This window comes from Monodon monoceros, unplaced genomic scaffold, assembly GCF_005190385.1.
Source record: "Monodon monoceros isolate NGI ecotype Baffin Bay Population unplaced genomic scaffold, NGI_Narwhal_1 Super_Scaffold_14, whole genome shotgun sequence".
NCBI lineage: Eukaryota > Metazoa > Chordata > Mammalia > Artiodactyla > Monodontidae > Monodon > Monodon monoceros.
This window is the reverse complement of record NW_021703770.1, coordinates 63893458-63920836: the sequence shown is the minus strand read 5'-3', so window position 1 is coordinate 63920836 and position 27379 is coordinate 63893458. Positions and strand designations below refer to the sequence as shown.

Here is a 27379-nt window from a genome sequence, read left to right as displayed (position 1 = left end):
GCAAGCCAGCATCTTAATTTAACAATATTAGTCTTTTGATCCATAAATGTGGAATATTTATCCACTAATTAGTCTTGGTTAACTTCTCTTAGCAATATTTTGTAGTTCTATTTTGTAAACCTATTTTGTTAATTGTATACTTAAGTATTTAATGTGTTTTAAAAGATACGTTTAAAAATTTCAATATCTATTTGCTCATTGCTAGTTTGTTGAAATATAGTTGATTTTTGTGTATTGTCCTTGCTTAACTCACTCATTTCAGTAGTTTTTTTTTTTTTTTTGGTAGATTCTTCAGGATTTTTTTTTTATGTAGACAGTCATGTTATCTGTAGACAGAGTTTTATTTCTTCCTTTCCAATCTGAATGCCTTTTACTTATTTTACTTGTCTTTTCCCTGGTTAGGAACTCTAGTACAATGTTTAGAAATCATGACACCAAATCGTGAAGTTTGGTGGTTTGAATCATTTGAGGAATTTATCCATTTCTTCTGAGTTTTTGAATTTTTTGACATAAAGTTCATAATATTTTATTATTATTCTTTTAAGCTCTGTAGGATCTATAGTGATGGCACCTGCTTCTCTTTTATTCCTGATATTTGTAACTTTTATATTCTTTCCTTTTTCTTAACCAGTTTGCCTAGAGATTATCTATTTGATTGATCTTTTCATAGAACCAGCTTTTGTTTTCATTGATTTTTCTCTGTTGTTCTTCTCTTCCTATTTCATTGATTTTTGCTCTTTACTATTTTCTTTCTTTTGTTTGCTTTGTGCTTTTAATTTTCTCTTCTTTTTCTGATTTATTAGTGTGGAAGCTTAGATTATGGTTTGAGACCTTATTTCTTTCCTAATATATGCATTTAAAAATGCTACAAATTTCCCTCTGAGTACTGCTTTAACTGTATATCTCAGATTTGATATGTTATATTTTCATTTTCATTCAATTCAGTTTTCTAATTCTCCTTTTCTTTGACCCATTGATTATTTAGAAGTGAGTTTTAAAAATTTCCAAATATTTGGATTTGCAAATGAAGCAACTGCAAAGGATTAATCTCCAAAATATACAAGCAGCTCATGCAGCTCAATATCTAAAAAACAAACAACTCAATCCCAAAATGGGCAGAAGACCTAAATAGCCATTTCTCCAAAGAAGATATACAGATTGCCAACAAACAGATGAAAAGATGCTCAACATCACTAATCATTAGAGAAATGCAAATCAAAACTACAATGAGGTATCACCTCACACTGGTCAGAATGGCCATCATCAAAAAATCTACAAACAATAAATGCTGGAGAGGGTTGGAGAAAAGGGAACCTTCTTGCACTGTTGATGGGAATGTAAATTGATACAGCCACTATGGAGAACAGTATGGAGGTTCCTTAAAAAACTAAAAATAGGGCTTCCCTGGTGGCACAGTGGTTGAGAGTCCACCTGCCGATGCAGGGGACGCGGGTTCATGCCCCGGTCTGGGAGGATCCCGCATGCCGCAGAGCGGCTGGGCCCGTGAGCCATGGCCGCTGGGCCTGCACATCTGGAGCCTGTGCTCCGCGGCGGGAGAGGCCACGGTGGTGAGAGGCCCGCGTACTGCAAAAAAAAAAAAGAAACAAAACTAAAAATAGAACTACCATATGGCCCAGAAATCCCACTCCTGGGCATATACCCTGAGAAAACCATAATTCAAAAAGAGTTATGTACCACAATGTTCATTGCAGCACTATTTACAATAGCCAGGACACCGAAGCAACCTAAGTGTCCATCGACAGATGAATGCATAAAGAAGATGTGGCACATATATACAATGGAATATTACTCAGCCATAAAAAGAAACAAAATTGAGTTATTTGTAGTGAGGTGGATGGGCCTAGAGTCTGTCATACAGAGTGAAGTAAGTCAGAAAGAGAAAAACAAATACCATATGCTAACACATATATATGGAATCTAAAAAAACAAAACAAAAAAAACAATGGTTCTGACGAACCTAGGGGCAGGACAGGAATAAAGACCTAGACGTAGAGAGTAGCCAGGAGGACACAGGGAATGGGAAGGGTAAGCTGGGACGATGTGAGAGAGTAACGTTGACATATATACACTACCAAATGTAAAATGGATAGCTGATGGGAAGCAGCTGCATGGCCCGGGGAGATCAGCTTGGTGCTTTGCGACCACCTAGTGGGGTGGGATAAGGAGGGTGGGAGGGAGATGCAAGAGGGAGGGGATATGGGGATATACGTATGCATGTAGCTGATGCACTTTGTTATACAGCAGAAACTAACACAACACTGTAAAGCAACTATACTCCAATAAAGATGTTAAAAAAAAATTCCAAATATTTGGGCATATTTCCAGATAGCTTCCTGTTGTTCACTTCTAGCATATATTCTGTTTTGTTCAGAGAGTATATTTTTTTGTTATTTCAGTGTTTTTAAGTTTATGAGATTTATTTTATGGACTACCAATTTTATATATATATATATATATATATTTTTTTTTTGGCGATACGTGGGCCTCTCACTGTTGTGGCCTCTCCCATTGCGGAGCACAGGCTCCGGACGTGCAGGCTCAGTGGCCGTGGCTCACAGGCCCAGCCGCTCCGCGGCATGTGGGATCTTCCAAGACTGGGGCATGAACCCATGTCCCCTGCATCGGCAGGCGGACTCTCAACCACTGCGCCACCAGGGAAGCCCCCACTGCGCCACCAGGGAAGCCCCCATTTTTATTTACCTTATCGACTGTGATCTCTATAAGTAAGTGTATATATTAACCTATAAGGTATATATTAACCTAATTTGGAAATATGTACTGTACTAGTAGTGACAGTATTGGAAATTTTCTTTAGCCCTCTGAATTGATTGATTATAAAAGAGTTTGTGTGTCAGCAGTAGATTGCTGAATAATCCCGGCCTATGGTACTATTGAACATAACTTAGCCATTTTCTTTAAAATGTTTGGTATTTTCCACCAAAGTACAAAGAGTAACTTGTAAAGTTAATTTTAATTTCAAAGTATTTATTTAGGCTTATAAAAAAGCAAAGATTATAAAATAAAATAAGGAATGAAAAGAATTATTATTTATGTATTGTTTACCTGTAGGTATCATATAATTTATCATATAATATCATATAATATCATATAATCATATAATTTATTAGCCCTGGTCTGATAAATTGTTCAGAGAGTAGAATTATTTTCCCACTCATGAATCTGTAACATTTTCTTTTGTTATTCCTTTCTTTGTGGAATTATTCTTGTAATGCTAGCAATATTATATTAAATGATATAATGATATGCATTTGAAATAAATGCCCATTTTCACTGATACCTTTTCAGTTGGCAAATTACACTTTTGACCAAAGTGCTTTTTTAAATTTTCATCTTTTAGCTGACTTCATACCTTTTATTTTACTGCCTCGCAAAAAGATAGACAAGGAGTGACCAATTGATTGACAAATCATCTCTTCTAATAAAAAGCAATATGGATTTGTTTTGATTGCTGAGTCTGATAGTCTTGTCTTAAATAATAATTATGTACTCTGATGAAATTAATTTTCCTTTTATATAAATACATTGACTATTCTAATAGTTGAGAAAACTAATCACAACAGTAAATTAAAACATGTTATTGATTTTGAAGTTTATTATAGTGTTTACTTGTAGGATATATATCTCTTACTTTATAGTTTGTGTAGGTGAATATCAAAGTGATATTTTATTCCCTGACCTTTCACTAGTTTGGTAACAGAGTGAGCTTAATATATTGCACTCTTGTAATATAAAAAAGAATACTATATGTATAATTGTTCATAGTGACTTATTTATATAGGCTGGTTTTATGCTCTTCTAGTGAATTGGATGACAATGAGATATTGATTTCCCATAGGAGTTATTTTGTTTCATTTTTATGACAGTTTTGAGACCACAGCTATTCATTAGTTCATGACCTTAACTTTCCCATCATCTTTCTAGTTTCATTTACCTCCCATATTCAGATAGATCCCAGGATTTGGCTATGATTTCAGGAGTACCCAACTAATTCTTGCCTTACCACTCCTTGGCACTTGAAAGTTTTCTGGGAATCAGCTTTTCTCTGTGTTTTCAGCCAGTCCCTTCTCTCTTGCATTTTCAGTTTTTTTTGTACTAATTCCTTCCCTTCCAGCTCTGAACATACTTTGGTTAACTTATATTCTTAAGCACAAATAAACAAACAAAAACTCTGCTCTTGACCTTGCTGTACTTCCCTTACATAAAACACACTCCAAAAGTAGTCTGTACTTGTTGCTGCCACTTCTTACCATCCTCTTATTGCTTCATATTCTATAAAATGACTTCTAGTTCCTACTACTCTACTGATGCTACATTTTCAAAAATAACTGATGTCCTAATTTCTAATTTAATGGTTTTTACTCAGTGTTCATCCTCTTTGAATTGGGTTGACAATTCTTGCCTTTGAGTCCTGTGCATTCTCTGCAGTGCTATCCTCTCTTCACCTGACATTTATTGTATGTGTATTAGGAACTGGGTTATTCTTCTGGGTCTGTAAACCTGAATTTTGTTCTAGGACTGTCTTCTGACATCATGTGTTCCTCGAGTTAGATATATCCCTTCTATCCATTTTCTCCCACCTATCCAGGTTCTGAGTCCAACCTGTCTTTTCTTTCTTTCTTTTAATCGGTGCATTAGGCAGTTAGTTTAATAATTACTTTATTTATTTTTGGCCACACCGCACGGCATGTGGGATCTTAGTTACCCAGCCAGGGATTGAACCTGTATCTCCTGCAGTGGAAGCACAGAGTCTTAACCACTGGACCATCAGGGAAGTCCCCGACCTGTCTTAAAAGCAGCAGCAAGGATGTGAACTTTCCTGATTCTGAACTCTCTTTCTCTTTGGTAATGTTCATGTGTTATTTGCCATGTTCTATCTGGTATTCAAACTGTGATTCATGTTAAAAATACATCCTTGAACATAACAGGCTTTCTGATAAGCACTTTCTGTTTTTTTTTTTTTTTTTTTTTTTTTTTTGGCCGTACGCGGGCCTCTCACTGCTGTGGCCTCTCCCGTTGCGGAGCACAGGCTCCAGACGCGCAGGCCCAGCGGCCATGGCCCACAGGCCCGGCCGCTCCGTGGCATGTGGGATCCTCCTGGACCGGGGCACGAACCCATGTCCCCTGCATCGGCAGGCGGACCCTCAACCACTGCGCCACCAGGGAAGCCCTGATAAGCACTTCTTATATCCAGGTTTATGTTCACGTTCACTGCTGCCATACTATCTCAGTTACTTTTGTGGAGAAAAACTACTTTTTATCTTGTTAAAGCTTTTGTGTTCTATAACCATTCAAGTTTGTTTTTAAGATTGACTGGTTGTTTGATGTAGTCTTATGTGCTCAGATTTTTGCCATGCATATGTGGTATCTATTGCTGTTTTCCTAACATGTAGTATTTTAAAAAAAACATTTTCTTGCAGTTCTTTTTTTTTGCGGTACGTGGGCCTCTCACTGTTGTGGCCTCTCCCGTTGCGGGGCACAGGCTCCGGACGGGCAGGCTCAGCGGCCATGGCTCACGGGCCCAGCCGCTCCGCGGCATGTGGGATCTTCCTTGACCGGGGCATGAACCCATGTCCCCTGCATCGGCAGGCGGACTCCCAGCCACTGTGCCACCAGGGAAGCCCATATCTTGCAGTTCTTGAGTCAGTAATTTGTGAGTGTTTTAGCTGGATGGTTCTGTCTCAGGATCTCTCATGAGGTTGCAGTCCAAGATGTCACCTGGGGCTACAGTCGTTTGAAGTCTTGATTGGGACTGGAGAATCTGTTTCCTATATGGCTCCCTCACACAGCTCAGGAGGCCTCAGTTGCTTGCCATGTGGGCTTGTCTTTAGAGCTCCTTAAGTGTCCTTTTGAAATGGTAGGTGGCTTCTTCAGAGTGAGTGAGCCAATAGATCAAGCAAGGTGGAAATATATTGTCTTTCATGAAGTAGCCTCAGAAGTCATATACCATCATTGTGCATGCAGTATCCTTTTCATAAGAAACAGTCCACACTCCAGGGGAGGGGAATTGAGCTCCATCTTTTAAGGGAGGATTGTAAAAAAATTTGTGGATATATTTTAAAACTCCACTCCACATGATATTTTTTCATTAGGAATACTAATGATGTTGGGAAAATTTCACTATGACTTGTTTTGAATTGTAACTATGTTTGTTCTGTATTTAAGATATTCAAAGTTCTGAAGTAACATAGATATGAATATGGTTTTTATGGGTTGTCAAAAATCCATATACTCCTAAGTTCTCTACTGATTTTGAATTTATTTTGTAAGGTTATTTTCTGAAAAATTTCTTACAAGTTTTGATAATTTTGTTTCTGTTTTCAGGGCACCAAGATACCATTGAATTATTCCAGCTCTGTCCTATTGTTTTTCTCTCCATTTGCCTACTTTAAGAAAATGTATTAAGTATACTAATTATAGAAATGCATTTATTGAAATAAATGGCTTATTTTTCCCTCTCAGCTGATTTGAATAGGATGCACAGACAAAATATAGATGCCTTCCATAACCCAGATGCAAGAACATATGAAGATAAAAGGGCTGTTGTATCTCTAGACCAAAATTTAGCCACTTCAGATGCTGAGAACCTAGAAGATTCTGCAAATAAAAACTCAGGTTTTTAATCACATTCTATTCTTTTGTTTTTTTGGTTTTTTTTACATTTCTAAAGTTGTTCTGTTCTCCAAGAAAGTTCTTATGATTTTGAGAATTTGGTTACTCTGAGTCAGGAAGCATAACACATTATTCATGCTATTTACAATAACTTTTCTACATAGGTACTTTGAAAAAAGTGAATAAAGAAATACATCTTGCTCCTTAATAATATGTATGTATTCTCAGCTTTATTACTTGCTTATGTATACTTTAGCTGCTGCTAACACTTTTATTTTGCTGATGGGGAGGGCATTTCTTAAAATCAAATAGTCTTTCTACCCATACAGAGTTTGGTAAAGTTTACGGGTTCTTATACCATCAGAATTAGTTTGAATTAGTGAAAACATATCAGATGTTGTATGATAAATTGTACAGTGAAATTCATTTTTTGTTTGTTTTATAATCAGTTGCCCTCCCTTATAAAACCACAATATGCAAAGAAATAAATGAAGTAATTAAAAGTTTACTTTGACTTCTGGTCACATCTGCCTTTCATAAGCAAATATCTTTGATTTGTTATTAAACAGGGTCCTTTAATTAAAGATTCTGTAAATTGAAGATTATTCAATATCTTTCTTTATGACTTGCCAGGAAAAGTTGTAATCATCTTTCTTTATCAAGTATATGTGAAAGTATGTTACATATTTAAAATTCAAATGAAGTTTAAAGAATATACCACCTTACACTATATTTTGATGCCTATAAAAGTAACCATTTATTTATGACAAATTCTCTTTTGTATATTCACAGGAATTTTAATTTTAGACTAGAAAAGAACTCTATATTAGGAAGTCTTTCTAAAATGTCCCCGACTAATCATACAGTTTTTTACAAACTTAAAAAAATTTTTAATGCATATTGGCCAAATAGGCAGACTAAATGGTGAGCTCTGATTAGAATTACTAGCCTTGCATCTTTCAAGCCTTTGATAGTAACACTGATCTCTGCAGCCTTTTTGAACACTTCATGAGATGTGTGGTTGGTTGTTTCCATGGACAGCCTGTGTCACTGTTTGATCTCTAATTACAAGAAAATGCTTTCCTACTTTGATCCACAATAGATTTTTACACAGTGGATCTAGTTTTGAGTTTTGGAGTACTAAAATTAGAACTTTTGATTTTGATGAAATTACTAATTTGGCTGTCACTCTGAGTCTGTAATAATTCAGTGTACAATAGCAGCATCAAAACACCTTTCCATTTTATTGAAGAGAATTTTGACCTCTTTCTGATTATCATTATTTTTCTCTTCATTGGCTTCTGCTTCTGGTAGTCTTTATTGAGATCAGTGGTACAGACCCCTTCTCTTCCACACCCTGTATTGTTTGTAGTTCTCTCTTAGCCTAGAACTTTCTCTGTCATAGTAATAACATTTTAGGCATCTGGCTCTGCTTACAAAGCAAAAGCCCTGGAAAAATCAAAGCTTTCCATGACCCATTCCCAAGAAGGAGCACAAGCTTGATGATTGAATATGCATAGCAGAATTTATTGTCTATTGCCTTTCTGTACACTACCAGGGTTTTGGTGCAGCTGTTGTGGCCAGGATGCTCTAGTTTAAGAAATATAAAATCATAAAATGTTAAAATTCCCCTTTTTTGTGAATTGAAATTTCCTAAATTAACTTTCATTCCCTAAGAATTCACCTAAAACAGACTTTCTGAATGCAAAAAACTATTGAGAGTCACCTAATTTGTTGGTATGCCATCATATATGTGTAGGAGTGTGTGTGTATACATATGTATGTGTGTGTACACATACACATACATATGTGGCATGTAATATTTTAAAGGCTTTAAGGGAACTTGAATATACCTGAGAGTTGAATATGATAATGTATACTTAAGGTTCATTATCCTCTAATGTTTTGTCTTGATTAGGCCTGTTTCTGAGGCCCTTCTTAATGTTTGTTGTTCTTCTTTTACTTTATGGTTCTTGGATGAAAAGCCATGTTGATAAAGTCCATACTAATTTGGCTTAAATTTATTTTTTCGCTTATTATGATGCCTGAATACATTTTCATTTTCTTTGTTTAGAGCATGTGTTTCCCTTTGGTTTTATTTCTATAGTGTTTTTATATTTGAAAGAACTTATCTTGCCTGCCTCTAATAATATTTTTCTCTAATTGCCTCAACGGTTTAGAATTTGAGTGATCATCAAAGTGAAACAAACTACTCAGTTTTGGTTTGCTAATCAGCTTTTCCACCATAACATAAGATTTTAATGTTTAGGTATTGATTTGCCTTTCTGCTGATCTCTTCAAGTAAGCATTAATAAATTTAAACACAAAGGCAAAATAGACCTAAATGACAGCTAAACTGCAACGCAGTTGTCTTGCAAACACTATATGAGTGAGAGAAATAAATGCTTTAGATTGATGGTATAAGGAAACTAAAAAATGATATAAAAAATTATGTGAGGCTTAAACACCAATTTTTTTTTTTCTGCATGTAAAGAGACCCCTGGGGTATAATTATTTTCCAGGTTGCTTTTATGAAATAATTTTTTGCCTTTCCCAGAATGTTTAATACTATTTATGGGTAATATATAGCATATTTTTATTTTTCATGTTAATATCTCATTAATATGATAGAATTTTTAAATAAAAAGTATTGCAGTGATTAAACTAGTCACTTTAATTTGTAAAAAATGTTTTTGGAGCTAACTTTCTAATCTATTCTTTAAACCATGGATGGGAATCCACTTTTGGAATTACTGATTTTTAAAAACAATTTTAGAAAATTTTTGTATGTGTATACATAATACATTTTAGTGTATAATTAAGCAGTGTTCTTAAGAAAAGGATATTTATATTCATAAATAAGAACTTAAACGTACTTTTTTTTTCTGTCTATAAATTTTACTTTAAAGCCTTTGTTGCAGTGAGAGTTGCTTACGTTATTAGCTTTTCTGTTTTCTTGATGTCTTTCAGGTATGTATATGTTATGCTTTTTCAACTGTGTATTAATTTTATTTTAGTTTCACCAGTTTTTTTCTCTCTTTTTATCTGGTCTTTAGATTCTAATCTCAGCCTTCTTCTGAGTTTAACCTCTGGAGTTCCATATTTAGCACATTTTTTTCAAGATTTGAATTTATTAGCAAAGTCTTTATTCTTTAACGTTTACGTTTTCTAAGCACTGGCTAATGGTATGTTTTTGCAAAATTTCCCTTTCAAGGTCATATGCAAACACAGAGCTCTCCTTTTGCTCGGGGAAATATTTTTGGTGAGCCTCCAACTGAACTTCAGATTAAACAGCAGGAATTATACAAGAATTTTCTTCGTTTTCAGGTGAAATGCTTACTTCATCACAGTTTCAAAGTTTCATAAGAGTTTTTTTAAAAAAATTAATTATTTTTGGCTGTGTTGGGTCTTTGTTGTGGTGCGCGGGCTTCTCATTGCGGTGGCTTCTCTTGTTGCGGAGCACGGGCTCTAGGCGTGCGGGCTTCAGTAGTTGTGGCATACAGGCTCAGTTATTGTGGCTCGCAGGATCTAGAGCACAGGCTCAGTAGTTGTGGCACAAGGGCTTAGTTGCTCCGTGGCATGTGGAATCTTCCCGGACCAGGGCTTGAACCCTTGTCCCCTGCGTTGGCAGGTGGATTCTTAACCACTGTGCCACCAGGGAAGTCTCCATAAGAGTTTTAATAAACTAACCTTGCAAAGATTTAATCCACAAGATAAAGAATAAATTCTAAAATGCCACGCAGTTACTAAAATATCTAATATATATAAGATATAAATTACATTATATTATTTACATTATTATACTATTCTACTTATGTCTGAAAAAGGAATAGGGAGACATGTTAGGTATACCAGTTGACTTAAATTTTATTAAATCATTAAGTGTTAAAGAATGCTGAAATTTCTAAAACTGAAACACTTAAAATGTTCACCTGTTAGGCATAGAATGAATCTTTCTAGATGCTCACATGTGTTAGTAGAAAATAATTAGTTTTTTGTAAATGATTTGATATTCTTGACTCAGTTGTATAGTTTGTAAATAAATAAATATTAAATGTAATCACATTTTGCAATTATTTGCCTCATTTATGTATATAAGCAAATAGGATTTAATAGGATTTAAAGTACTAGAAATTGCCCAAAGGAAGATACTTGAACATCAGGTGTTTATTAAGCAAACATATTTATTGAACTCTCATACTGTGGCCACCCTTGGGATGGAGCCTGAGGTGAGTGAGAGGCCTGCTCATATTTTCTCTCCTTACCTCCCTCCCCTCCATACCCACACTTACATCCCAGTGTCAGATTAATCCTGTGGCCAGGTTAATCTTCCTTTGATATGACTTCTCATGTTTTTATTCTTTATTCAAAACCTGGCAGTAGCATTTCTTTTCTACAGAAAATGTCCATATTCTTTATTCTGACACTTCTGGCTCTCCAGTCTAATCCCAGCCTCTTAAACAGATTGTTCTTACAGAGATTCTATTCAAACATGCCATCTTTCTGATCCTAATTATTGTGGACTTTTAAGGCAGTGACATAATGGATGTAGTCTTAAGGATAATTGATCAGACATTACTGTTGAGGATGTATTTTTGGAGGATTTAAAAGACTGGAAGCAGGGGTGTTTTACTAGAGTGGTGACGGTGGAAATGGATGGAAAGACCTTTCAAAGGATCGACAGAATGAATAGAGATATTGACTGTAAGAGAGTAGCATCAGAGATCCCAAGGATACTGGCCACTTGAGTCAGGTAGCAGCAGATTGAGGGTCACAGAATCACGTTTTGAACTTGAAGGACCCTCTGGTATATTGCCCATAATGATAGCAAGTCAAAATTATGTAGTTCCTATTATACTTACTGAGTGTTAGCATGCTCTAGGGTAGAATTCAGGGAAAAATAAGTCTTGCCACTTTGTAGCCTATTATTATTTATAAGATAGTTTTACATATAGTATCTTATTAAACCTCAGTACTCTCTGAGGAAGTTATTACTCTTTTTATTTTATGACCAACTAAAATACAGGATGAGGCTCACCTTTGGTGGCAGAGCTTGCAAGTTGTGAGGCGGTGCTTGAACCCAAGTCTCCTGACTTTAAGTATCATATCTAGAGGTACTACAGTTATATTTCTAGCTCTAGGAAGTCTTTCCTCTGGGAAAAAACTACTAGTAGTGGGGGAAACTTTGGCTGTATACGTTTCAGAATAAGTTCAACCTTCACTTCTCCCACCGTATAAAATGGTGGTTTATGTATTTTTCTTTTAGCAGTCTCTCAAAAATGCCCTTTTTGCCCCCAAACAAAATCTAATCCAGAACTCTATGAAAATGTAAAATAGCTAAATGGTATTTATTTTTAATATAACAATATAGTGTCAGACAAAAAGAATCCCCAAACTTAAGTGTTAACAGAAATGTTATAAAATGTTTAAATCTGTGCACAAAGATGGCAAAGGAAGCCTCAGCTCCATGGCTGCATAAATAAGTTATACCGTTAGTTTAAGTTAGTGCAGCAGAAGTCTTCATGTGGTTAAAATTTGGTAAATAACACATGTGAGTGTTTAGATGTCATTTTAAATTGCAGCTTTAAAAATAATTAACAAGTTTAATAAAATATTTGCAGGACCCTTGAAGCACTTTTGTGTTATATGGTTTGAAAACCACTGACCTGGATGATAGCTTTTCTCTTTCCATTGAACTTCTGTGTGGCATTTTTGTTGGAATGATATTTCTGTGGATTCATTAGGTGTGAGATCCATTTATGATTGTGACCCATTAATGGAGAAGTGACTTTGTCATTGTGATTTTATTTCATGGAGGAGGAAAAAGGGGGAACTGAGTATTAAATGTGAGGTTTTGTTGTATGGATCATAAATGATATTTTCTCTAGGGCTATTGTAATTGAAGAAGTGATTACATACACACCACTTAGTATTAAATATTAGGATTGTACATATTTAATAGTGTTGTGAGAAAGAAATGTTGGAAAAAGCCCTAGCATGTAAAATCATGGCACATATAAGTAGACTACAGTTCTTATAGCTCAAAAGTTTGTCAGCACTAAATATAGCAACCTTGAAGCTAGAGGAAACGCAGACAAGAACTATAAAAATAATACGAATAGTCACAATCAATCCATACTTAAGAGGGATGAAAATCTATTGATATCCTTAAACCAGCATCATGAATACCCAGTACCTGTGCTGTCATTCTTCTCTATCTCATTCATGGAGGATGTAGACTATCTGTTAAGGTCCTCTTCCTTTCAGATCTTAGACTCTGTCTTAGAATATTCCCCCAGAATACTCAGCACTGCAGGCCCCAGGTGGCATTCAAACAAAACTTAGTTATGAATTCTTGTGGCTAAAATCCTCATTTACCTTGCCAGTAGATAGGAAAGGAGAAAAGGCCATTCTAGGGAAGGGATTCCTACTTAATGAGTGATTGCTAAAATATTTCACTGTTGTTTTAGGATACTAATCATGCCAAGGAACTTTGAGACGTAATAGTAGCAGTCATTATAGAATAATATAATCATGAATTATTTACTAAGTACTTCTACATAGGAGGAACTTTTATGTTTTTTTACATACATTATTTCATTTCAATTCTTTGAGTACTGCCTTGAGGTATAGACATTAATAACTCTTTTTACCAGATGACAAAACGGAACAAGAAAGTTTCTTAAGGTCACACAGTCTGATGGAGCTGGAATTTTACTCAGAGCTCTTAACATTACATCATGTGGCCTCCCTAATAAAACATAGGAAACTGAAAAATTTAGGAACTTATTTTTACTTACAAAGAGGGCACAAATGTTGATAATAGGGTAAATTAAGTGCTATTCTAACTTTTCAATAGTTTCACAAAGTAATAACTAGGTTTAATTCTTTAGATTGAGGAAAAGAAACAAAGAGAAGAAGCAGAGCGAGAGAGATTGAGAATTGCTGAAGAAAAAGAAGAAAAACGGCTTGCAGAACAGAGAGCACGAATTCAGCAAGAGTATGAAGAGGAACAGGAAAAGAAAAGGGAGAAAGAGGAAGAGGTGCGTTCTTACCTACTGTATTTTTCTACTTAGTCTGAAAGTGAACTCCTTATTTTGACTTGAAAAGATATTTATTACTTACAAAGGAGAACGGATCCATATCCATTTGTTAGATGCTATTTTTATAAAAATGAAAGACTAAATTAAGAGATAAATGATGACTCTTTTTACAGACGAAAAACAGTTTAGGCCAACTAGGATGTTATAATAGATGCCTAATATTTTATTGTTAAGCAGACAGCTTTTTTATTTAAAGAACACTATATCATCTATACCTTCAATTTTATCTCTTTATTTCAAACAAATATGAATGAACTATAGAACGTGTGTATGGAGTGTATATTTTTCTCTTTATTTTAAAGCAAAGGCTGAAAAATGAAGAGCTTATTCGGTTAGCTGAAGAAAGACGAAAAGAAGCAGAAAGAAAGAAGAAAGAAGAAGAAGAAAAACATAACCTACAACTTCAGCACTACTATGAAAGAGAAAATATAATTGGTGAAGAAACAAAGGTAAGTTCCAGACAAAAATGTCTATGGAACCCGTAGTGCAACCCACTTTCACTGTGAGAGTGGTAGAGTAGTTAGCAAAAGGAAGAGAGCAGAGAAGGTGCTTTTGTCTCTCCTTTCGTCATAGTACTTTTTCTGGGGGCAGTGCACTGAACTTCCTGTACTAAATGATGTCACTGTGCTGCGTTGTGTTTTCCCTCCTATGAACAGAATAGGCTTACTTTCTGTCGCCATTCTTAGTCTTGTTCCCATAGTCCGTAGACTAGCACCCTCCACACTGTTCATGACAAGACTGAAGGTGTTTGGAAACTTTTGTAGCAATTTGTCAATGTAATTTTATGTCTGTTGAATCTATAAAATAGCTGGCCTTGAATTGTGTAACATCTTTTAAAAGTTTTTATTTATCTAGTACAGTTGACCTTTGAACAATGCAGGGATTAATCTGTGTGTGTGTAATTTATAGTTGGCTCTCCATACCTGCGGTTCCTACACATCTGCATATTCAACCAGTCACTGACTACAGTACTGTAGTGTTTGATGAAGAAAAATACCCCTGTATAAGTGGACCTGTGCAGTTCAAACCCATGTTGTTCAAGGGTCAACTGTAATTCAGTCTTACTCTATTTTACACATCTGTCCACAATGGATTGGAAATTAAAAAAGAAACTTGTGGCTCACCACAGACTGGTTTGAAGTCCATGTTTCTGAGATGGGGGTTGATGTTCACACTTAGGCACATGAGTCAAAGTTATTAGACAGGAGTTTTCTCTCTAGAAAGCCAGTAGGCCCTTATGAAAATCCAGTTCACATCCTTGCTCATATTTCAAAGCTATATTTAAAATTTTGTTTGTATAGTATCACTAGGGACTTATTAAAAATGTGTCTTCCTGGTCTCATCTATAACGTATCTAATTTACTAAGTGTGATTTAGTAACCCTTAGGGGTTTGGATGTAGTTGGCCTGTGAACCACACCTTAAAAAACCCTATGTCTTGTACGTTTAGCCCAATTTAATTTTTAAAAAGTTGTTTTCAGAAATTTAGATTTATACAGACATGATTTCTTGTAAGTAGAATTGACAAAAAGATTACTTTTAACCAGTGTGCTCCTTGGGTGTATTTATGATGTGATTTGCTACATTGTTCAATGTGTAACCTACTATAGGTAACATGAGCCATTTCTGGTGCAAATACACTCTCTGGATTTCTCACCCCAGGGTTTTATGATGATAGAAATAAGTATTCACAATTTGAATTTGCTGAAATGTTGTTTAAAAGGGAATTTATAGGGGCTTCCCTCCTGGCGCAGTGGTTAAGAATCTGCCTGCCAATGCAGGGGACACGGGTTTAATCCCTGGTGCAGGAAGATCCCACATGCCACGGAGCAACTAAGCCCGTGTGCCACAACTACTGAGCCTGTGCTCTAGAGCCTGTGAGCCACAACTACTGAGCCCACGTGCCACAACTACTGAAGCCTGTGCACCTAGAGCCCGTGCTCTGCAGCAAGAGAAGCCAATGCAATGAGAAGGCCGTGCACCGCAACTAAGAGTAGCCCCCGCTCGCAGCAACTAGAGAAGGCACACGCGCAGCAACGAAGACCCAACACAGCCATAACTAAATAAATAAAAAGGGAATTTATGAGTCAGATCTATATTTTTTGTTTTATTTTCAGTGTTGCAGGAACATTAGGCAGTATCCTTCATTTTTAGGATATATATAGTTGCTCATCCTTTTAAAGTATCATTGAAATGTCATATCATACATATTTCTAATTGATAAAGTTTGTTTTTTAGAGCATTGTTGGGTTTATAGCAAAATTGAGCAGAAAGCGGAGAATATTTTATTGTAAAATTGATTGAGAATGAAGGTTGTTAGTTTCTCACAGTTGTGTTTCTGCCACTTTCTTATTATGTCTAAGAAAAAAAGCTATTTCTTAGGAATATGTAATTTTATGACTGTCATAGTTTAATTGTGAAGTACCATAAAGTTTTAGACCAACTTTGTTCCATTTAATGCATTCTGCCCTCAATTCTGAAATTATCATTGCTAGCTGTCATTTTTTAATTTATGTAGGCCTGATATATATTTTTGTCTACTCTTAGTTTTTACTTTTGTGTCTGCATTTAAAATTTTTTAGTCTGTATATTTATTTAGTTTGTTAAAATTTGTTTTTTTAACCCTAATCTGAGAGTTATATTATCATAATCAATATATTTGATCATATTAATTGAATTTCTGACTTTTTCGTTTTTGCTTCCTTGACAGTTACGTGTTTGTTTTCGTTGTTTTTTTAAATTATGTGGACTATGCTTTCTTTGCTTCATTCTCTGCAGCCCTTTAGAAGGTTTAACTTGTCTTTATAATTCTGCCTGTGGTCACCTAGAGTTTTATTTTTAAACTTTGTCATATATTTCTAATTTTATCGAAGTCACTAGTGAAAGTAATATTTGATTTTGTACTGTGCAAAATGAACAATTTAACATCCACATTTATAGACATACATTTATATTTTTATCCAGATAATTCTTATTGTATTTTGTTGGGAGTTTTTATGTTTTCAGCATTTTGATTTTAATACGAAGTTGGGAACTATTAGCTTTATTACACTGTAACCTGAAACCCTGTTTTATTTCCTTACGGAGACATAGAAACTCTATCACAATCCGTGATGCTCTTGGTGACAAGGGATCTAGATTTTAGAGATGTGTGTATGTATATATACACACACATACATGTTGGGGTGTGTGTATATATACACACACACAGACATACGTTGGTGTGTGTGTGTGTGTGTGTATGTATATATATTTTTTTTTCTCCCCCTCAGCACTTGAGACAGCCCTCTCCTGTAGTTCCTGCTCTTCAGAACAAGATTGCAAGCAAACTCCAAAGACCTCCTTCAGTTGACAGCATTATAACTTCCTTTATTCAGGTATATACTCTTTCTTTTGATTTATTCATCTTCGCTAAGTTATTTTGGATTGCGGGTATTGAATGAGATTTTCTTATTCATCTTACTTAGCTAGATTACATTTTTCACATCTGAAATATAGATGATGTTTACATTGATTTGTCTGTTGCTTCAGTTATAAATAATACTTGGTGCCCCAAAGTTTAAATTCTTTTGACAGATCATAATTTAGCAAGTGGTACTTGTCCAGGCCCCTCAGGAAGGCCTTTTCTCTGGTAATATGTCTTCTAGCTAGCTGTAGCTATGCTAATAAAGTTTTTTATACTTTAGACTGAGCTACAATCAGAAAAGCGCCAGGAAAATTTTCCAGAAGGGTTGATCCTTGACTTGACTCTTGAGGAATGAGTAGGAATTTGCTATAAAGAGGAGGAGGAAGAGGGACTTGCAGCATATGCAGAATCATGGAGGGCACTGTAAGCCAAGTGGCATGCGTGGAGAATACATGGTTTGTTCTCGCCTGCTGACACCTCACCAAATGGCAGAGGAGGTGAAGGCTAGAATGTATGCAGGGTGTTGTAGGGAGTGCTAAGGGGTTTGACTTTATTCCATAGGCCAGTGGATATTAAACAGGCTTTTTACCAGAATAGACAAACACATTAGAATGTTTTCCTCAAGCCCACCCTCTGAGATTTGATTTGGTAGGTCTGTAGTAATGTATGGGAATTCATGGTAATATTTTAAATAGGAGAATGACATGGCCATGTTTGCCTTGCATAATGTTCTCTCAGGCAGTGGTGGCGTGGAGATATATTATGGAGGCTGGGCAAGACTGTAAACATGGAGAAAAGTTAAGATGCTTTTGCAGAAGTCCAGATGTGACTTTGAGGACCTAAACGAAGGCAGTGACATTAAGAACTAAGAAGGGGTGACAACTTCAAGATATATTTATGAGATACAGATAGCGCTGTTTATTGACTGTGTGTGACGGGTAGGCGTCAGTGACAACTGTCAGGTTTCTGGTGAGGGTTCTATAGAGTAGGCAGCTGAAAATACAGGTTGTGGCAAAGGAAGGTGCTCTGCACTGGATTTATAGTTTTGGAAACTACTAACGTTACTGCTTGTCTAATTAGTGTGATTGTCTAGGATGTGTTCAGGGGAAGTAAAGAGGGCTGAGGATGGAACAGTAGGGAATTACCAACATATAAAAAGCAGAGCAAGGAAATTGGGAGAGTGGCAATGATATCAGTTGCTACTGGCCAAGTAAAATAAGGGCTTAAAATGCCCATCAGATGCATTACTGAGGGATCACTTGGTAGGAGACGCAAAGGCTGTGTAGTGAGGAGTGAATGGGAATAAGGAAGCAAACACCGTATGCACTGCACATACTGTTTTTTAAAGAACGGCTATGAAGGAAGAGAATGGACAATAGATAGTGATGAAGGGTGAGGTAAGTTTTTTAAAAAATGGAGAGATTTTTGAGCACAGGCTGTTAGGAAGGTGGTTGGAGAGAGGAAGAGGGTGGACAAAAAACAGTAATTGATGGAGGAGCTGAGAGTGACTTATCAGATACAGAGTACAGGTGAAGGGATTATCTTTGGATGGGGCAAGGCCTCTCCCATTGCAGTGGGAAGAAAAAATAAATGTAAGTAAGCTTATAGATAGAGTGGTGGGGAGTTTGGTTTCTCTTACGTATAGTTACTTCGAAATAATTCCTCTTTTAAAGCTTCTGAGTAGGGAAGACATACTGAGTGTATCTTTGTTGTGATTGTTAAACAGGAAAGTTCCATGTCCAGGGCACAGTCTCCTCCGGTACCTGCCAGGAAAAATCAGCTTCGTGCAGAAGGTAGAGTTGACTATTAAACCTGTAATCTAGACTATTTCTGTTTTTAACTTTTTGTTTTGAAAAACAGACTCACAAAATATCATGAAACAGTATAGAGAGGCGCTGTGCACCCTCCCCCCAGCTTCCCTCAGTTGTGCAATATCACAACCAGGAAATTGGCATTGGCATACTCCACAGACCTTCATCAGGTTTCACAGTTTTCACATGCACTAATTTACGTGTGTTTGTGTGTGTGTGTGTGTAGTTCTATGCATTTTTATCATGTATAAGTTGTGTAGCCACCACACAATCACGATACAGAACTGTCCATCACCACGTAGGAACCCCATTGTGCTGCCCCTTTATAGTTACACTCCCCTGTCCCCCCCGCCAAGAATGTTTCTTACCATTTGAAATTCCCGTATTATCAGAAATGTGTTTGTGGGTCTTAATGATGTTCATAAATATCTATATATATAAAGCATTAAAAATAACTTTCATAAAAATGTCACTCTGAGCATTTTAGCTTTATGATAAGTCAGGTTATGTTTAATATTTAACCTTTTATTCGTATACATGTCTTATTTTTCACTTATCAATGTGAATTTGCAGAGGAGAAAAAAAATGTAATTATGGAATTATCAGAAATGAGAAAGCAGCTTCGTAGTGAAGAGCGGCGTCTGCAAGGGCGGTTGCTGCATATGGACAGTGAAGATGAAGTTCATATAAGGCAAGTTTAGAATTGCATTTTTTTTTTTTTTTTTTTTTTTGTGGTTAGCGGGCCTCTCACTGTCGTGGCCTCTCCCGCTGCGGAGCACAGGTTCTGGATGCGCAGGGTCAGCGGCCATGGCTCACGGGCCCAGCCGCTCCGCGGCATGTGGGATCTTCCTGGACCGGGGCACAAACCCATTTCCCCTGCATCGGCAGGCGGACTCTCAGCCACTGCGCCATCAGGGAAGCCCTAGAATTGCATTTTTTGTTTGTTCTTATGTTCTTTTCTGTCAGGATAAGGAATCGGAACATATCCAATAATTTTACAGTTTTGGAACAGGATTAATTATCTTTATCATAAAGCCACATCTGTTAGAATTTTGCATGCTTGAAAAAAGTTTTTAACGGATTATTGGTGAAATTGTAATGACTGAAATAGCCTTTCCCTCCCCCCAAAAGAAATCTAGTTAAATAATTACATGCTAGTGGAGGGACTCAGTATAACTAATTCAAAATAGTGTATGATTTTTTTAGTGTGTTTGCAGTATGTGGTAGGTTTTCTTTCTTTTCTTTTATGGCAGAACGGCTCTTTCTTTAATTAGCTAATGTGCTATTTAATTCATATTCTTCAATTTTATGTAGATAATATTGCCTTCATAAAACATTTCTTCACAATTGTAAAATCTATTCACTGTGAAAATATGGGGTATTTAATGAATATTGATTTAACCTAATATAAAATATTTAAGCAGAGAATTTTAATTGTCCTTCCATACTGCCAGTAGTATATTTATGGCAATGGTGATGACAGTGGTGGTGTTGAAAGGAGGAAGAAAGAAAAAAAAGAAGAAAGGAGTAGCACTTTCTTGAAGGCAAACCAAAAGTGTTATCCCTAACCATGGCATCTTTAATAGGATTAGTGAAAAATCAGTATTGGGAACAGGCCATTCTTCAAGCTCTATCTTTAAGATAGTTTGCCTCACTACAGAGAAATCACTGAGTGAAAGATAATTGACTAAATTGGGACTCATGTACAGAAGGCAGACGGATGCAGAAGTTCCTTTGTAAGCTAATCTAAGTGATAAGGAAGCCCAAGATAGGAAAGAGATGGTTGAAACAAGACTAGAAGAAGACATAGACTAGACAATTATAAAAACAATCTCCTTACTTTCCCTTTCTCAGTCTTCGAAAAAGTCAGGCATAGAAACTTGGTCCTTGAGAGGAAAATGATAATAGGAATGGAAAACTTCAGAGATGGAATAACCATTCCATCAGCAGTGTGTTGTTTTCTGAAATACTTATTTTCCAGCAAAATAACTTAATAGACTACCAAACATTTCTGATCATTTTTGCCAAAAGGACTCATAAATTTTCTAAAGCAATATTCTTCAAACTGCAGTTTGCAGTTTTTTAGTAGGTTGTAAAATCAATGCAGTGGGTAACTACCACATTTTCTTTAAAGAGTGTTTAGCTAAAAAAAATCATATATTTTGGCATAATTTTAGGTTATAGAAAAGTTGCAGACATAGTATAGAGAGTTTCCATACACCCCTCACCTAGTGCTCCCTGTTGTTAACATCTTACATTCCCAGAATATGTTTGTCACAACTAAGAAGCTGACATTGGAACATTACTACAAACTAAATTCCAGACTTTATGGATTTCTCCAGTTTTTCCATCAGTGTCCTTTTTCGGTTCCAGGATTTAGTCAGTACAGGGTACCACACTGCATTTAGTTGTCGCATCTCCTAGTCTCCTCTATTCCGGGACAGTTTTTCAGTCTTTCTTGTTTTTCATGATTGTGACAGTCTAGAGGTGTATTGGCCAACTATTCTATAGAATGTCCCTCAGTCTACATTTGTCTGCTGTTTTCTCATGATGAGGCTGGGGTTAAGGGGTTTTGGAAAGAATAGCACAGGGTAGCCTTCTCATCACATCATATTGGCAGGTATGTGACATCCATATGATAGCGCTGGAATCACTAAGTTTACCACACTGGCAAGAATTGAGAGGTGGTGGGAATAAGCTCCATCTCCTGGAGAGGGGTTATCTACATATATTATTTAGAATTCTTCTGTAAGAAAGATTTGTCCCTTCTCCTCTCTTTATTCAGCCATTTATTTATATCACTGTTGTTTCATGTATATTTATTTTGTACTTTGGGTTATAATGTTATTTATAACATTATAGTATTATGTTATTTATGTTGTTGCTCAAGTTGTTGCAACTTAGGCCATTGGGAGCTCTTTCATGTTGGCTCCTGTATCTCTTTGATATGTCCCATTCTTTTGTTTCTTGAGCACTTTTTTACTTTCTGTTACTGCAAGATGCTCCAGGCTCATCTTGTATATTCCCTGTCCCCTGCCCTGGAATCAGCCATTTCTCCAAGGAGTCCTGGTTCCTCTTGGAGAATGGTATTTAGAAACCAAGCTCTCGGTGGGCAGAGCTAGATAGTATATGTATATATACTAAGTCATAAACATTATCTGTAATTGTTCCTGTGTCTATCAATTTGTGTACACGTTAAATTCATACTGATATTTCTGACTGTAATCCAGGATGTGGTAGGATTTTAATGTAGCATGTTAACCTGCCTAATTATGCTTTGCTTAGATTTTTGTTGGCATTCTCTAGGCATCTTCTGGCTAAGTAAACAAGGTGAGGAAATTTCAAGATACAGACTGGCTAGGTAATGGAATGTTAACCCAAGGTGGTAATTTTCAACAAAGAATTCTTCCATAGTAGGTCAACTACTTCTTAGTAATGGAGAGGTCAGTATAGTTTTTCTGTATTTACTTTCAAGATGTTATAAATGCCTTAACTTTTGCAGCTTTCCATATTCCACACATGCATATTCCATTAAATCTAATGGATCGTTGACTTTTTGTTTTCTTTATTTTCATTCATAAACTGAAGACTGTGCTCTCTTTTGGCAAACCAGTGTAAGAAAGAGAAGCCAGGCAGCTTTTCAGTTTTCTCACTTGCAAATCTTACACAATAATTTCCACCCCATGAGATTCTAGTGAAGAATAAATAAATGTATGTATTTGAAAGCACTTTGTAAATTCTGTGTGCTAACTTAAGTTAGATAATATATGTTAGAATTACCATCATTTAGCAAGAATTGGTTAAATACATTTAACTTCGGGGTAGTGTTCGATATGTATTGTGATCAGAGACATCTCAGTGTTGGCTCTTTATTCCAGTTTTACAAATAGTTTCACAAAAAGAATCTCTTATTCATTAATTAATTCACCATATTATTGAATTCCTAATAGTGCTAGGCACCCCCAGCTCACATGCAAAGAAGAGCTAATAACCTAATTCCTAACTGAACAGCCTACTTAACTATTAGCATTAATGGTATACAGGAGTCCAATTTAATGGCCTCCAAAAGCCTTTTTAGTATTTGTTTTGCATTTTAATGAATCTCTGTTGCAGTTCCTATCCCCCTAGGTGGTTCACTATTAGAGGTCTACGTCAGCCTTGACAAGGTGATTTTGTGGCTTTGGTGAAACCTTCCCCATAAAAGGAAACCCCAGGAGAGCAGGGGGCATTGCCTGTGGGGATCCCAACTCTTCCCATCTAGGTGCTTAGGGAAGATTTAGTGAATAAAGACATGAAGGCAGGAGTCTGGCAAACTTCTAGCTTAGAGCTACATTTTAAAAAATAGATGGGACCCATCTAGGGTTGAGGGAAACAGCAGCAAATACTTTATTTTCAGGGCTGGAGATACCATCCCCCATCCCTGTTTTCTATTATCACTCCCCCAAAGTCCTAGCAGAAAACTCCCTTACTAAGCTACCTGCCTATTTTGCTAACTTCCTAGGTAAACAAAGGAAGAAATATTCTTCCAGAAATAGAGTATTAATTAACTAATTAGGTATATCAAGTTCCCGGAAAGCCCACTGTAAAATTAGTTGGGGGACTGTGGATAATACCTATTATTTTGGGCAGCATATTTATGCTGTATTTCTCTGTATAATTTCTATTTTAGGCTGAGGGGAAGGTAACATTTATTGAGACCTAGTACATGTCAAGTACTATGCAGGGTACTTTACAATATATAATTTCATTTAATCTCATGCTCACAACAAGACTAAAAGGGTAGACATTATCTGCATCTTACAGATGGTGCAGTCAAACTCCTAGTAAGTTGCAAAGCTGGTCTTTGAATCTTGGTTTCTTTGACCAAAGACTAATCTTTCTACTACACGAACATTTTAAGGTAAAGCTAACTCATTCTGTTCTTCCAATAAGATACTTTGCTTCTGAGTATTTTGAAAGATTATAATGACCTTATAAATACCCTGTTTTTTTTTTTTAAATCAATTAATTATTTATTTATTTTTGGCTTGTTGGGTCTTTGTTTCTGTGTGAGGGCTTTCTCTAGTTGTGGCAAGCGGGGGCCACTCTTAATCGCGGTGCGCGGGCCTCTCACTGTCGTGGCCTCTCTTGTTGTGGAGCACAAGCTCCAGACGCGCAGGCTCAGTAGTTGTGGCTCATGGGCCTAGTTGCTCCGCGGCATGTGGGATCCTCCCAGACCAGGGCCCGAACCCGTGTTCCCTGCATTGACAGGCAGATTCTCAACCACTGCACCACCAGGGAAGCCCCCCTGTTTTTTTAATACAAGGAATTGAAATAACAGCTACTAGAATAAATTTTTATAATATATTGTGGTGAAAGATGCCAAATTTCTTGTACAGGGCGTTAAATGTCAACTCAGATTTTTTTCCCAGAAGACACTTTTATCATAATTTGTCATTTTCTACAGGAAAAGAGAAAGGAATCCCATGGATGTATTTGACATGGCCAGACATCGGTTACAGGCTCCAGTCAGAAGACAGTCACCTAAGGGCCTAGACACTACTACTTTTCAGAATATTCATGACTTTAATGAGCTGAAAGATAGAGGTGAGTAGAATGCTGCTATTGTAATGATACAGCAAGAGTGTCCTACCCATATTTAAGTATCTTTAAAGATGTTTGTATCCTTTTTCTAAAGTAAAGTTTCATTTATGGTATATATTTTAAGTGATGCTGAATGAAACCTCTGTATACTCTAGTTCTTCAATTTACCAGTCTGGTGGATGGACCTTTAGTTTGGCTATTTTCCTTTGGAGCGCATACAGCTCTTAAAGCCTCAGGAGTGGATTAGATCAGTAAAATAGTGTGAAGAGTGGCACCTGACATTGAGTGGAGGATGGACAGCCAGATGAGCTTAGTAAAGAGGCGGAGAAGGCAGAGTCAGTGACCGGAGGTTAAGCAGGAGAATGTGGTGTCCTGAAAGCTGAGGGAAGAAGAGTGTATTGGGGAGGAGGGACTATGTAGAATGAATATTGGAAGGTGTCAGTTGGATCAGAGGTCATTGGTGACCTCAACTAGATCTTTTTTGGTGGAATTATGGGATCAGAAGCCAGTTAGCTTTGGAAATGAGGACTGAATAAATAGGAAGCAAAGTGTTAGAGGCAATGAGCAGAAGAACCCTTGGAAGAAGGGTGGCTGGGAAGGGGAGGAACACTGGGTCTGGAGCTGGAGGAGCTTGTTAGGAAGCTGATGTGAAAGCTGTTACAGGAGGCAGAGGCTTACAATATAGGGGAGGGAGGGAACGTCGTTGAAGAGAGCAGGGTCCCTGAGTAGAAAGGAGGAAATGCAGGACTTTTGAAGGAAGGGAGTAGAGAAGATTTGATGCAGCCACTTAGGAGGAGGAGAGAAAGCTTATTAGGGAAGTAGGATTGCCAAGGTAACAGAGGCTTGGGAGACTGAGAGGAACCAAAATGTGTGTTACCTGTGATTTTTCTTCAGGTGCACTCACAGAGCGGCTGTTGGGATAGAGGAGGTGAGTTGTTGGATGGTGGTTTTATGACCTATACCACATGAATCGGAGTTTACACTTCTGCTTCTTATTTTTAAAAGTAATATCTATTTTAGAAAGTTTTGAAAATTTAGAAGGATAGAGGGAAAAATCACTTCTCAAATCACCTAAATATAAACACAATTAATATTTTGTATATTTACTAGTCTTTCTGAGCTTAATTAAAACAAAAAAAGTAAAATAAAAACTAGATGTAATTGTTATTTAATTTTCTTTTGTTTTTTTCACTTAGATATACATGTGTCATCAATTACATATACCATAGTTATGTTTTTATTCTATCATTTATTGATGACTTACTATATGCCAGGTATTATATTAAGCCAGTAGGTCTCAGGGGCCTTCTTGAGGTCAAAACTATTTTTTTTTTTTTAACATCTCTACTGGAGTATAATTGCTTTACAAAACTATTTTTATTATAAACTAAGACATTATTTGTCCTTTTCATTTTTATTCTCTCCTGTGTGTACAGGTTTCCCAGAGCATATATGGCACATGATGACTTCATTGCTCTGAAGCTAATAGAATATGTTTTTGTATTAATGTTTTAAAAATTTCTTAGGTTTAATTTCTAATATGATGGGGGGCAGTAAATAAAAGCTCTTTGGGGTCCTTAACTTTTAAGAGGGTAAAGAGGTCTTGAGAACAAAAAGGTTTAAACCGTAAAATTGAGCCATTCATTTCCCTGTTACCACATCTAGTCCTCATTGATCATATGACTTAGTTGTTGATGTCTCTTGTTTTTACAGAGAGGAAAATGAGTCTGGAAGTGGGGAAATCAGGCTCCAATCCAAGTTCATGTGTCCAGAGTCTCTTCTGTTAACCTTGCTCTTAATCATTTTCTAATTCTTAGATATTCAGCATGCTTCGCATTTCCCACTATTGTTACCAAATCAGGTCCGGCTGCTTGTCGCTTAAAAAAATCAGTACTCGCAAAAGTTGGTGGAAAGGAAAGTTGTTTTTAATCAGAATGCTGACAATCTGGCGAGATGCTGGACTCAGTGTCCCCCAAAAACCATCTCTGAAGATTCTGCTGGGCCATGAAAGTTTTTAAAGGGAAAGAGGGAAGTCATCTCAGTTAATCATTGGGATGGGGGTCAGAGTCATCGCCACCCCCCCCACCCCCCCACTGTGTGCAGGCCTGTTGACTACTCATGATCATTCTTTAGTTGCTATTCACACAGTTTGTGAGATTACTGAAGGGGAAGCTAGGGAAGAGATCTGGTCATCTGTTACTTATTCTTCATTTCTACTTCTTTGATCTACAGAAAGAACCAACACATTAGGCAAGGTATTGTGTGATCAAAAGATTTGAAAGGTGTGCTAGGGCTGGAGATGAGGAGAGCATGGGGGTGCCTGGTTTAAGGTTGGTGATAGACAAAGGGGCCTCCTGCAGAGAGCTCTTTCCTGCCAAAAGCTGCTTACAAATCCCCACTTGGCAGAACATCATTCCGTTTCTGTGGGATCATGCATGAAGGTCTTTGTAACTTCTTCATGCTGACATAGGGTGCTGTATTCTTAGGGTGGAAGTTGTTGGCATGGGTCTGTAGCATCTCTTTGCTGGCAGTTGTAGTTGCCCATTTACATATATGGGCAGAACAAGCGACTGTTCAAGGTGGAGCAGTTTATGTCACGGCTGCAGTCTGATCATCATGCAGTCCGCTTTTTCCTTCTGGTGGCAGGTACAGTATCTGTAAAACAACTCAGCAGTCTGCATCAGACACTGTGTCTGTGACTCTGTTGTCCTGATCCTTAGCCGCTTGAGCCTGCTCCTTTGTGACTCAGGGAGGCCTGGGAGACTTCAGCTTCTCTATAAACAAGAGGCAGGAGACAAAGGGGCCTTTGTACTTGGGTTGGGGGCG

The 27379-nt window shown here is 36.8% G+C and overlaps 1 protein-coding gene across 6 annotated transcripts in view; it reads left to right on the top strand.

Moving 5' to 3' along the window:
• The window catches only part of CSPP1 (centrosome and spindle pole associated protein 1), a 114445-nt gene that overhangs the window by 69970 nt on the left and 17096 nt on the right, over positions 1-27379 (top strand). For 5 of the 6 annotated variants that reach the window (XM_029222434.1, XM_029222435.1, XM_029222438.1 and 2 more), the window contains 8 exons: positions 6502-6654; positions 9866-9978; positions 13545-13694; positions 14057-14203; positions 17026-17130; positions 18886-18952; positions 19544-19661; positions 24417-24556. In XM_029222434.1, the coding sequence (XP_029078267.1) occupies positions 6502-6654; positions 9866-9978; positions 13545-13694; positions 14057-14203; positions 17026-17130; positions 18886-18952; positions 19544-19661; positions 24417-24556 (993 nt within the window). Of the gene's footprint in view, positions 1-6501; positions 6655-9865; positions 9979-13544; positions 13695-14056; positions 14204-17025; positions 17131-18885; positions 18953-19543; positions 19662-24416; positions 24557-25447; positions 25482-27379 lie in introns of all 6 variants that reach the window. The other variant, XM_029222439.1, reaches the window with a different exon arrangement.